The sequence below is a fragment of the Xiphophorus maculatus genome, chromosome 16 (genome assembly GCF_002775205.1).
Source record: "Xiphophorus maculatus strain JP 163 A chromosome 16, X_maculatus-5.0-male, whole genome shotgun sequence".
NCBI classification, from domain to species: Eukaryota; Metazoa; Chordata; class Actinopteri; order Cyprinodontiformes; family Poeciliidae; genus Xiphophorus; species Xiphophorus maculatus.
The window spans coordinates 17,890,072-17,903,029 of record NC_036458.1 but is presented as its reverse complement, the minus strand read 5'-3'; the positions used below and the strand labels follow the sequence as shown (position 1 = coordinate 17,903,029).

General features: G+C 40.4%; 1 protein-coding gene across 1 annotated transcript in view; it reads right to left on the bottom strand.

Moving 5' to 3' along the window:
* Positions 1-128: 128 nt before the first annotated feature.
* The window catches only part of cacng3 (calcium voltage-gated channel auxiliary subunit gamma 3), a 32,310-nt gene continuing 19,480 nt past the window's right edge, over positions 129-12,958 (bottom strand). The window contains exons 3-4 of the mRNA XM_005809152.2: positions 11,467-11,607; positions 129-10,544 (exon numbers count right to left, since the gene is read on the bottom strand). Of these exons, the coding sequence (XP_005809209.1) occupies positions 10,033-10,544; positions 11,467-11,607 (653 nt within the window). The 3' untranslated portion in view covers positions 129-10,032. The remainder of the gene's footprint in view (positions 10,545-11,466; positions 11,608-12,958) is intronic.

Genomic DNA, 12,958 nt, shown 5'->3' with positions numbered 1-12,958 from the left:
ACTTGTAAAGCAACTTTGCATTAAGAGTGTCATTATGTACAGAATGAGGCTTCATGATAACACTCATAGACATTCATAAAGACTCCTTCATGTTCATGGCAGGTGTTATGTCATGTTTATGACAGTCAGTCTTATGCACACCCTGTCAAATAAAGTGTTACCTTTTGTTTGAATGAAAACAAAATATTAATAAATAAAAGAAGATAAATCCATTGTTAGAATCTTGGGTTGCTAAAAGTCCCACTAAGCATCCTAATTTTCCATGTCAGAGGCAAATTGACTGCTGCATATTTATGTCACACTGATATACACCATTTTTGCCTTAAAGGTAAAGCGGAAAACGTTGGTTACATATTGTAACCCCAGATTCAGTATAGAGCTTTGGAACGTGACGTCACTGCTCTAGACGTAGGGTTATGAGCGCCATCTTGAAGGGCCATAAACATAACCGACAAACGACTGTCTCACAGATATTTCGAATCTAAGTTACTTAAAATAATTTATCAATGGTTCAAACTTGCTGCGTTATTGGATGCAATGTCCGATCACACGACCGAAACGGTAAAAAGATGGAAAACGGACTTTCGTTTCACTGTTTTCCTGCCTGTAAAACAAGGCGAGGAGGCTAAGCTATCGGAGCTAATGAAAAGGAGACGAATGTCCCGGGTATCAGCGGTGAGACGCCCTGATATTATGTTCTCCAACATCCCAAGATATCTACAAGTTTGCTCCAGACATGTCAATTCTGGTGAGTGTCTAAAATCGCTTTGTTGGTGTTGTGTCATAATTTTTTTGCTATGATTTTGTCCGGGTGTACTCATGTTCAGTTACGTTGAGTTCATTGAAGTGGGTCAACCTTGTTTAGGTCGGGCTTATATTTTTTATGTAGCATAGTCCGAGTTTTGTCAGTGGACATCGAGGTTATTCCATTATTGTGAATTAAACTATTTTACTAGTGTTATCAAATTTACAGTATTAATACTGTTGTGTGTTCTGATATGTCCTCTTCAAGGCACACCGACGTAGGAAATGGATTAACTCAATCCAGACTGAATATGGGTCACTGCGAGGTAAACGCCACACCATTGGACCGACATGCGCATCAATTAAAGAAGCGATACAGCAAGACCATGATGGATCAACAAGTGGGGGAGCAAGTTACAGAGACTGTGTTTTCATTATGTACCCCTTAAGAGGTAAATAAGACAGTAGCAGAGGCTGTAGAAGAGGAGCAAGTTTTAGAGGCTGAGGAGGAAACCCCAGGAGAGGAGCTCAGCAAGGCTGCACACTCTGAAGAGGAACATGAACCATTTGTGTTGAAATGTGTGTACAGTTGGAAGTGGCTGTTTTCTCTCATTTAATAATTTAATGTGGTAAACATTCATGAAACGTTTGATTCAAGCACTTCAAGTTGCATGTAAACAGGTGATGAAATGAATCACATTTTAAGTGAAAATTTGATATTTAGAATATTGCAGGTAATAAACATACATGTAATGAAAGATTATATTTTTAAATAGACATTTTGTGTGATTAAAGTAAACAATTATATAATCAGACATTTTGCAGTAAACATTTAATATAAACAATCAAACCAGATGGAAGAGCCCATCTTAAATGTTTAATGTGTAATTAAACAGTTCAGAGTAAACAACAAAGGTGACAAGTAAATTTAATGAAATAGATCACACTTTAAGTAAATATTTGATATATATAAGAATTTAAAGAGTGAACATGTAATGAAATAGATCCTGTCCTAGAATTTTATGTGATTGAACATTACAGGTAACAAATGTGATGATCATCTGAGGTAATACATTTTATGAACATTTTTTAAATATAAAATTAGTAAAAATATTTAAAAAACAGGGGTCAAAATGTAATAAAGATGAGAGTGCTTCATCTATACAGTCTAGTAGAACAATTTCACACTGATTTTGAGTTAATGGGGCACACAATTTGGAAGCTATTGAAGAAAACATTTAATATTACAATTATTTAAAATATTGAATTTGACTTAACATTCTAATAGAGGAAAGTGTGCCTCGTGTAATAGCATGAATTGCCACTTTTGTGTATCACTGGGTCACAAGGCAAGGCATTTATTTACAGGAGTGTTTGGTTCGGAAATTGACGGTCAACAAGTGAACCTCCGAGCGCTTGAGGAGGGAGCGGTAGAGAACCGCTGGCCGGAATTAGCGTTCATAAGCGTTGGCGGAGCGTGGATATCCAAAATCCAACTTGAAAACAACTTCACTGCGCCTGGTAACACGCCGGAATAAAATAAAGTTTGTTTTGGTCTGTGGCCTTTAAAGATGGCGGCGAGCGACTGCGCGAGATGTAAACGTCATACGCAGTGACGTTGGTTCCAAAGCTCCATAGGCGCGGCCCTTTACGGCTATCGCTAGTGGGTTTATTCCACGCGCGCAGTGCTAGCTAAACTCAAAGTTAGCTCTTATCGGATATTACAGACAGAGCTGTGCAACCGCATTTGCAGTTTTCGAACAGGCTTATGAAACATCAATCACAGGTAACTATGTCTGTGATATTCCTTATAATTTGCTGGACTTTGACATGGCTACACACAGCAAGGTAAACATGTTAGCGCCTAGTAGTAGTAAATCGCTTTGACCTGTCATATCTCAGAGATTAAATTTTCATATCGCAAGCTTGGCGAACTTGGAAATGCAGCTGAGGTAGTACTAAAAATATTTCTGAATAATTTGCATCATTAGAACTGCAACCACTAAAATTAGCTAAACTGTATATGTCACATGTTAGAAACCTAGAACTTTGGAGTCTATATTGTTATTTCTTTGTAAGAACTTTGTGTGTCTGGCCACTAAATAAACAAATACAAAACTCTGCAAGACATTTCATTTTTGAATTTTTACTAAATTTAAATTCAACAGAATTATCAAATTAATAGTTTCATCGCCATTTCATTTACTGTAATAAATGTATTAGGTCAAAGCAGCGTAACTACAGCAGAGAGGGAATCTGTTAGATGATGAACTAAAAATTAGCAAGGAAATATAAATACAAGCTTTCAATCAACACGACCAGGATACATTTTTAAATATTGGCTGCTGTATTATTGGGGACTGACGTCTCCAAAAACTTTAATTCCTATAACTGTAGAAAAAGCTAAAATATCTTGAAATCGTATGACAGGTAAATCCATCACATAAAATTGTTAAAATTCCTTAAGCAGGAAAGTGTTTGTTTTTTCTGGGGAGTAGTTTTGGTTACTGTTGGTTAATGTAATTTAAACCGGGTTGTTCTAATTTGATACTATAAGCTTCTATCTATCAATTAATGTTTGTTTTGCATCGCTAAGGTTGAGTGCAGCCACCGCACAGCTCATTTCAGGTGGCAGAATATGGGATCTTGAGAATCTTGATCTCTATTTAGTGACAATGGAACATGGACGGACCAGTAAATCAACAGCTTTGGCATTCAGCTTGCTTCTTTATGATAGCCATGAGCAATGCAGAAACTACTGCAACCTTGCTACCTATTGCCATATTTCTTATCCCTCACGACGATAGAGCTACATTATTTTCAAAAATCAAAGACAAGCATCTTCCTCTCAACTACAGTACCAAGACACGGCGTCTTTTAACACCAGAAACAAAATAAGTAACATGGAGCGGCCCTGCAAACACACTTGACTTTGTGTCGACAATCCACTGAGGTCAGCAAATATGAGAGGGTAAAGTTTTTGTATATTATTCTACAAGATTTGTAAAAGCTACACTGCTCCTTTTGAACCTAAGTTTTAGGAACATTGACAGTCATCAGACTTTTCCCTTTCCTGCGAGGATCTTTCTGCTGTACTTTAATGCAATTGAACAGACAGACTGAAATGTTCAAGAAAAAAACACGGTCAGGTCTGAGAAGAAGGCTGCTACTACGAAGTCCTGTCAAATCCAGAGGGTAAAACAAGAACTCAGTCCACCAGAACTCTCTAAAATCAAAGCAGCCTAATCGACTTTTATGGCTACGACTGCCTAGGAATGAGTGGGGCATTTAGCTCTGAACCAGTGTAACCATACTGTGTCATGGGAATGCAGAAAACAGTTATCCTGGAAGCCCCGGAGCTGATGTCGTAGCTGTTTGAAGGCAGGATAGGCAGGCACTGGGTGCATGGGTGAGGAGAGACTAACTCCACACGTACACACACATAAACATCAACACACACACACGTACACACCCACAAAAACATGCATACACAAACATGCAGGCACATAAATCCACCTGTAAGCCCTCCTCACACCGTTACCATAATCGTGTCAGTGTTTGTGAGAGTGTGTGCTGGTAGTGAATGTTGGTTGTAGAGTGCGCATAGCGAGTCTTTTTGTCTCAGAACTACACCGTTGAATTCACATTTCAGTTCATCTGGTTGTCCATGTGTGATTAGCTGGCTCAGTTTACTCAATGCTCCACCTATCGGGTCGACGCAACAGCGACTCGTCGGGAACAGTTTGTTGTTTTTCTCCCAAAGAAACACTAAACATGACACAGTGATTTCTCATAGAGCAGTACACACTTCTTTCCTGCACCGCACTGGGCAAAGCTAGAGTGGGTGCTGTCTCAGTGTGGGTGTCTGTGCATGTCTCTTCATGGAGGAATGTCTGTGTGTATGCAGTTGTGATCGCATATGTGTATTTATTCTTGTGTGGTTCTGTTTCTGTACTAATGAGGACAAATATTTCAACACATTGCCTGTGCCCTTTGGTTTTAGTAATATTTTTTGAGCTGTTAGAGAGCTGTCTGATCCTTCATTCATAAAATGTTCACACTTTTTAAGAGGATAAATTGTTTTTATGTGGACTACAAGCTCACATGTCTAGTTTTACATTTGGCATAATCATCAACCTTAAGAGGAACCTACTGGAAACGCAGTTGAATGCTGATGACCGTTGCAAGACAAAGAAGTAGCTACCAGGTGAAGGATTGGCCTGTGTGAGATTGTCATTGACTTTAACAGAAATATTTTTTCCCCACAATTTGAATGTATCTTTCTTGTAAGTAAGGGAAAAGTGTAGTAGCCATCTACCTCCCAGCTTACTGGTGATGTGCAGCAATAGGTAACACCGGTAACACGCTAATACTCACACATAGCATATTAAAACTGACAAAAATGTAGATTTGTGTATAAAGCTTTGGTGATAATGGATGAGGTATTGTCTTCTTTAGGGGGTGTCCCATTGGTTAGCGGGATATTTTCACTTTTAAACCATATTACGCCTTTCCAAGCACATTGCTGTGTTCTGTCAGTTGTCGGATGAGGATACTAGCCGAGGTTAAAAAAGGATTGCTGGGCGCCGTTTCGTAGATTGTTGGCGTTTCCCCTTATACAGGGCTCTGGCAGTTTAAGCCAGACCTCAGGTGAAAAGAAGTTGTTTGTAGGATCTTGCTTTTCTACCATCAAAATAAAGTGATGGGCATGCCTCAACTCATCATGTTTTAGCTTGATTCTGGAAACACAAATGAATTAAGCCAGCTTTCCTGCAAAATCGTTTCTACGTTTGCCACAGTGTCAAATAAAGCACTAAGAAGAGACTCAAATGTAAATGCTAAACATTTTCAATATGTTTACTTATCATCATATAGCTTGACAGGCTTAGTATCCTGTTTCACTTCCTTCTGCTTTTAACATCTTGCTTTAGAATGGATATATTGTCCTCAGAAGTACAGGAACTTGTAGGCGCAGGAAGGTAAAGTTTGCGTGTTAGTGTCTGTGTGTACTGCAGTGCTGCAAGTCTTGCTGGGTAACGTAGTCTCTGGCACCAGTGAGGTGAGGTCAATGTCCACAAGCAGTCCGTCGGCTCCTCGCTCGTCTCTCCCGTCGGAGGTGTCCGATGTGATTGAAACAACAAAACCTCACAATCACGACAAAGTAGAAAAGGAAACTATAGAATAATATAATAGAAAGACTACGACTCCTGCTTCCCAACTCTGCACCGCATAATCAACCCCGCTCCCCTCAAACGAATATATTCATTATAAGTATATAGTGTGACAGAGTTGGTTCTCCTCTGCACAGTGGCACCTTTAGAATAATTCTTTACTAATAATACAATTACTTGTTGATATCAGAGTATCAAAGCTGAATGGTGGCAGGAAGAGAGTCTCAAAGAGCCCCCTGCGCTCCGTCGGGGTAAACATCTGCAGAGATTAGGCCTTGGGCGAAGCGTCCTTAATGTACCAACCGAGCGTCCCGATCTGGTGCAGAGGTCAGGGTGCTGTTTGAGGCCCGATTTAAGATACAGCAACTATAAGCACTGGAAGCGAATGGATATGGGCATGCATGGGTTTGAATGGTCGATGCTGACATGGCTCATGGATGGCAGTACTAAACATGGCGCCTAGCAGACCCTAAGGATCTAAGGGGCCCCTCGTTATGCTGAGCTACATAGCTACGACTGCTGAGTCTGTAAATCCTACACAGAAAACGGTTATATACAGCAGTGACTCTATGACCTAAAGCTAACCCGGACGCCATGACACACGGGAGACATTTTGACTAATATTTGGCACTGTTTCTGAGCAGTTAGCTAGTACGCTGAATCTTAACTCCAATAACTTAGAATTATCCTATATTTCTTTAAGGCAGTATTTATCTTCTCTAGCTACTGAAAAAAAAGAAGAAGAAAAGCTGGGTGGAAGAGCAACGTCTTCTACCTCTCTTCTGCTCAAAGCATGTTATATTACCACTAAGCTATTCAGCTGGTTTTAAAACAGTTGTTTCTGTGCAAATGTCGTTTTGCTTTTTCCACTTCTCCCTCCAAGATTACACCCCTAAAAGCGACATTGCTGCAGTGCTGAGCATAAAAAGCCCTTGTGTGCTCCTGTTCTTTAAAAATTAAAAGCCCTTGCTTAGAGAGAAGTGTTTTTTCCCTCCTTCCTCCTCCTCATCTCGCAGCCCACAACAGCGGCTGATTTTTGCGGTTAGCTTGCAAAATTAATATTCACAGGTGGAGGGGCAGCATGCGCAGGTGCCCGTCTGTCCCCGTGTGCTCCCTTTATGGCGTGAAAGATGGGAGACAAAACAGCAGCTTTGTGAGTTAAAGAGTTTGACTGCGGTTAGAAGATCTTTAGTCGTTGGTGACTGTCAGAGCAGGGTGCGGAGGTGTCGGGTCAGCGTCGACTCATCTTTAGTTTGTACAAAAAGAGTGCAATGATGGCTTTGGGAGGCAAGAAACACGTTTAGAAATATTTTTATCCTCACTCTTAAGTCCTATAAACAAAATGGAAAAAAACATCTCACAATGTTATGAAAAAAGATTTTACCTCCTGACAGATTTCTTCTGTTTTTCCTTTTTAATCACACTTTGATGTTCCCAATCACTCAACGAGTTTTATTTCTAAACAAAGATAGCCTGCGTAAATACAAAAAGAGATTTTCCAACATATTCTTTCATTCGTGACTATGATTTATTAAGTTACAACAGCTGCCATCAGGGCCTCAGAAGAGACGCAAATCAGTCGCACTGCAGGGTTTTTAGAAATGAACGGCCTGCCTAAGCATCTCAGCAGGATGTAAATCTGAACTTTGACGAGGACAGTGGAAGCCCTCTCTTTTTATTGAGTGATTTATAAGTGGATATGTTTCGGGTCGGTTCAGATTAAGCAACAGGTAAAGCAATCCCAGACCATCACACTACCACCGGAGGGGGTCATCTGAAAACTGCATTATGTATTTACTCAAGTTAATTTGTCAGACATAAAATAATAATAACAAAAAACAAAAAAATATCAGAAATCTGTGAGTGGGATACTATTTTAGCACAGCGCTGTATGATCTGTCTAAACAACTCTTTTTCTCTTCCCACTTTTTTTATGGCTTCTTTTTCTTTTCACACCTACCATCAGCAATAACGGTACAGACAAATTAGTAAATGCTAGAAGACTTAGAGGCAATATAAATCTTCTTGTTCTTTTCAAGGACTTGATAAAGTCTCACTGGCACAGACACCTTTTTTTATCAGTTAGTTGGCATTATTAAACATTTTATTAACACAATCCTCACACAGCTGCTGATAACTGAGCACTCTGACCTATCTAGATGAAATCAGGCAGCAGTCTTTGTACTTTCTATAGCTAAATTGTCAAATTTGCCTTTAAATGCTATTTATAGATTCTCTCAGAGGTCTTCGGGAATGATTTAAAACATGTTTCCCAAAATGCTGGGATGTAGAATAATTTCAGTCCTTTGCAAACATTATTACTAAAACAGCATGTTTACACAGGAGGCATTGGGGCAACATGTTTAAATGAAAGCAGCGCGTTTTTGGATGTTGTGATGGATTACATCTGTTCAGATCTGGCCTTACCGATGGGCATCCCCGGCAAAAGTATTTTTTAAAAAAACCTTAAAATAAAGCTGATCTCTAACCGCAGTAGCATAATCTAGTACAATTTTTTAGAAAGTCAAACTTTCGGCAGATTTTTCTGTTCATGATGCAATGCACTCTTATGAGATGCCCAGGTCGTTTGGAAGAAAAACAGACCCACATCATCACAGATACTGTGGAGAGCAATTAACAATTTTATAAAAACAATAATAACACAAATTTTCCCCAACTGAATAAATATATGAGAATTGAAGGTTGGGTTTTCCGAAATTTTGCAGCGTGAGATTATGCTGCTGCAATTACAGATGGATACATTTTAAGTCCTATTATACAAGACACTCCATTGGATTCAATGAAAGGAGCATTTCTGTCTCTTTTCACTTATGCAGCTGAAGCTTTTACAGTTGCTCTAGCAGAAACAACGTCATGTTGAATTAAAGATATTGACAGGAGAGGTAGCGGGCAGACACAAAAGGTCCTTTTCTAGTTCGGTATGTGCAAATTTTTTTGTTTGTTTTTGTTTTGGCACTGCCTTAATGTATACTTCACAGCTCAGCGGTCTCCCTTACACTGACTCCATCCCTCACATTACCCTGAAATAATAACATCCAGAAAACCTAACTACTCTACAAGGAAGACAAAAGCTAAATCTACTGTTGCTTTAAGTACAGGGAAGATAGGGTGAGAGGAGGGTGTCAGCGAGGTGAAGTATGGGGCCACACGGAAAAACATGGAAGGCGAAAGGTGATTTGTGAAGGCAGACAGACAGATATCTGGTCGTGTGGAGTTTTTTTTTTTTTTTAGGTACAAAAGAAAGTAACTCAAGAAGTGGCAGAAAAAACACAGCTGAGAGGAAGCACCAACGGATCGAACGTTAAGATTTGTTGAGTCACCTTTTCTGCTCACTCTCCAGCAGCTGATCTGCAGTCAGCCTCGGGCAAATCTAGGAATCACGGAATCAGCTCAATTCAGTTTCAGCTCAGTTTGAAGTCAGTTCATATGAAACAAGTAAACAAATGTAGAAATAATCACTTCAACAAATGTCAATGGCACAGATTTTCTTTTCTCTTCTGAACTCAGCCGATCCAAAACTGAATTAAGCCTTGTGGTAAGTTTAACTTTCTCACTATTTAATATCACATTTAGAAAGTTCACTGTTCCCCTCCAGCTCTACTGCTACCCAAAATGACAGGAGAGAGGTGTGAAGATCATAGATCACACTTTTTCTCTTCTCTTCTGTCTTTTTATCAATTTCACATTAGTTGTGATTTGTCAGGAGAAGTTGTTCCAAGCAACAACTCTGTATGTCTTCTTCTCTTCCCCTTAAAAATGTCAGAAAGTCAGTTTATGAACAGGAAAATCATGAACCTAAATTGCTACAGCTGTCATTTATAAGCGGCTACAGATATAATTTTAAGGTGTATCAGGCGTACATGAATGTTGGGAAGAACTTCTCCATCAAACCCCACCCTGCTACACACTAAGATACTCTCAGAGCGCAAAGGATTCACAGTTCAAAGGCTAAAAATTTCACAGTTCACAGTCGGGGTTAATCACACCCCTTCCCAATCCCACAACCCTTCATATTCCTGTTTGTTTGCTTGGAATTCCACTGGATTTCTCCTCCTCTTCGACACTCTGATTGGGTGATATCTGCAGCCAGATTCCCTCAGACTGGTGTGGTCCTGCGGTTGGGGTCCTTGTTGTAGTCTTTAGTGAGCGTGCTGCTCTGGAGGAAATCCCTCTCCGAGTTGAGCAGCCCACCCATGCCGCTACCCGCTTTGCCGCCCGCATTGCCCGCTTCTCTCGGGTTCAGCGTGTACATGGGCATCTCGGAGGCGGCCGGCCCCGTGTAGCCGCCCTTCCCCAGGGGCGACGCGTCACGGCTTGGGGCCTCGGAGGAGCGCATACTAGAGCGGCGGCGGAATCGGTAGCGGTAGGAGGGGATGCGGCTGAAGGCGGATTTCTTTATGAGCTCGGTGCGGGACTTGGCGCGCAGCTTGCGGTGCTTCTCGATGAACATGTGCACCGCCAGCACGCCCACCATTTCTGCCATTATGAAGGAGAGGGCGCCAAAGTAGAAGGACCAGCCGTACGAATAGGACTTCTTGCTGTCACTCTGACCTGGATCTCCAGAATTGGCTGAGATGTAGACAATAATTCCAATAATGTTGCTGAGACCTGGAAGAAACACATGGAGAAAAAAACACGCTTACAGGACAGACTTTATTTCACAATAATAAACAGAACTTTGAACTTTATGACGTCAACATGAGTCAAAATAACATGCATTCGAGGTGTCCGCTCTTTATTAACCATGAGTGTTTAACAGAACCCAAATGCAGGCACTTAGAAGGTGGAAGCAGGTTCCGTCACAGTTGTATGGCGCACATTTGACCAAAATAAGTCCCTCATTTCAGTTCTATGGTGGAGCTGAAGGCTGGTGGAAGAATTGATTTTACCCGTTTCTCCTCTCAGAGTAAAGTAGGCATTAGATCTCAGAATTAGACAATAAAACCTTCAAAAGGCCTTTCAGAGACAGATACAGTGCTAATAAATATTAGATATTCGTCATAAAACTTACATTTACCCTTTAGCAATAGAATAAAATTACTAGTTATTTGTAAACTGGAACGAGTTGGATTAATATCTTAGGTCTTGATTCTATTTTTTCTGTGATCTGATCTTGTTGATTGTAAATAATCCCGAGAAATATACAAATCTAAGGTTTTCTAATAACAGAGGTAACTCTCGGTTTGAGAGTGTTGAAGAAGTCATTAATTTGGGTCAGTTATTTTATTCTTTGCGCTGTAGCTAAGACGCTTTTCACAAAAGCAGGATGTAGCATGTACTGACAGGATCAAGCGTGAAGTGTGAAATTACCTGTCAGAAAGGGCAACATGTCGCATTTACAACCATGGACATCCTGTAACTGTTAAACAGTGGGGCATAGTTGGTGAAATGTGTCCTTTAACAATGCTATCCTGCTGTTATCTCTTTGCATCACGCCACAGATGACAGGTAAACGCCACACTCCTACACTGAAAGAGGAGCCAGGACACTGACTGTAGCAAGCAGAGGTAGACGCACAGTGATGACTAACCTGCAGATACGAAGAAGATTCCTGCGCTGAGGATGACATTGTGTCTGCTCCGGTAAAACTCACTGGCAGCCACACAAAGCCCCCCCAGGAACAACAGACCAACACTCATGATGGGGAAGATACTGGAGGCGCGAACGGCACCTGCATGCACAGAGGAAACAGGAGGAAGGATTGTCTCATACACACACAAGAAAATATTTGACTAGAAATAATGTTTATTTTGACCTGATTTGAACAAATTGCAGATGGCTTGTAACGTGTTGGTGCGACTGTCACATCAGAAATAATGCTAAGATGTTGGAGTGTATGTTTAAAACACACATCAACATATTCAAGCTGCACAATTATTTTTTAGTAAACTCTTATTTTAATAATTGATTATTCTATTTATTATTCTGACAATCGATTAAAGAGTTCGAGTTCTGAGTAAGACATATTTACAGACAAAGAAGCTTCTTTTTTTAATCTTAAATGTAAAATGTACTTATTTTTTGTTCGGTTGTGGCTCTGAATATGTTGTTCTTTCATCAAATCGCTTTTTTTTGAGTCTGTGTACTCTAATTAGCGATTAATTATTTACCATATTAATGAACAATTACTTCAATAATAAATCGATTGTGATTAATCTGATTAATTGTTGCAGGCCTAGTTTGACGATACATGACATGGTCTCTCTTCACTGCCACGTGTTTCCGTTTTATCCTTCTTTTGCACAACTGAAAAGAAAAACTTGGAGGAAATTTCAATATACTGTATATACCCTTAAAGAGTTGAACTTCCCTCTCAGAACAATACCACTGAAGTCTGCATTCGAACATGACGGTCATAGACTCAGTTTAAATTCACTGTGCTTGGAAACTGCACCACTTAGAGCATGCACTCAAGACACACATTTTGCAGTATGTCGACACACGCTCGACTGCGCCTGAATTCAGAACATGTTGATGCATTCGGAGGCCTCGCAACCAGAGAGGAGGCGAGAGAGAGAGAGAGATATGGATGGATGGGGAGGGAAAAGATGGCCAAAAACTCAGACAGATGGAGAGTCACACTGACATATGCACACTGAAATAATGAACAACAGAGAAGATGAATATGAAAGTGAGGCTGCAGCAGGGGTGAAAATTTAGAGCCCCCATATGTGAGCTCGACGTGATCACAGTGAAGGACGGCTGCAGACAATTTGTTATGTGGGAATCGTTCAGATGTGCATGTGCATCTCCTGCATACTTGTGTCGGAGTCGTTGAGTTTCAAAGAACATTTAGATTTTTTAAAATTTATTTAAAGCATTTTATAATTATTTTCAGCATTATTGACCTCTGGAATAACAGCAAAACAAGCCCTGCCTATGTGGCCCACAACCCTGGGCTGTATGTAATGCTGGTCACTAGGTCCCAGCTTCTTATTGGCTAATCCACTCTGAGTCCTGTGGGCTAATTGGCTGCCTCGGGGGGATGTTGCTCTTTGCTTAGTGGAGCATTGAAAACAAGA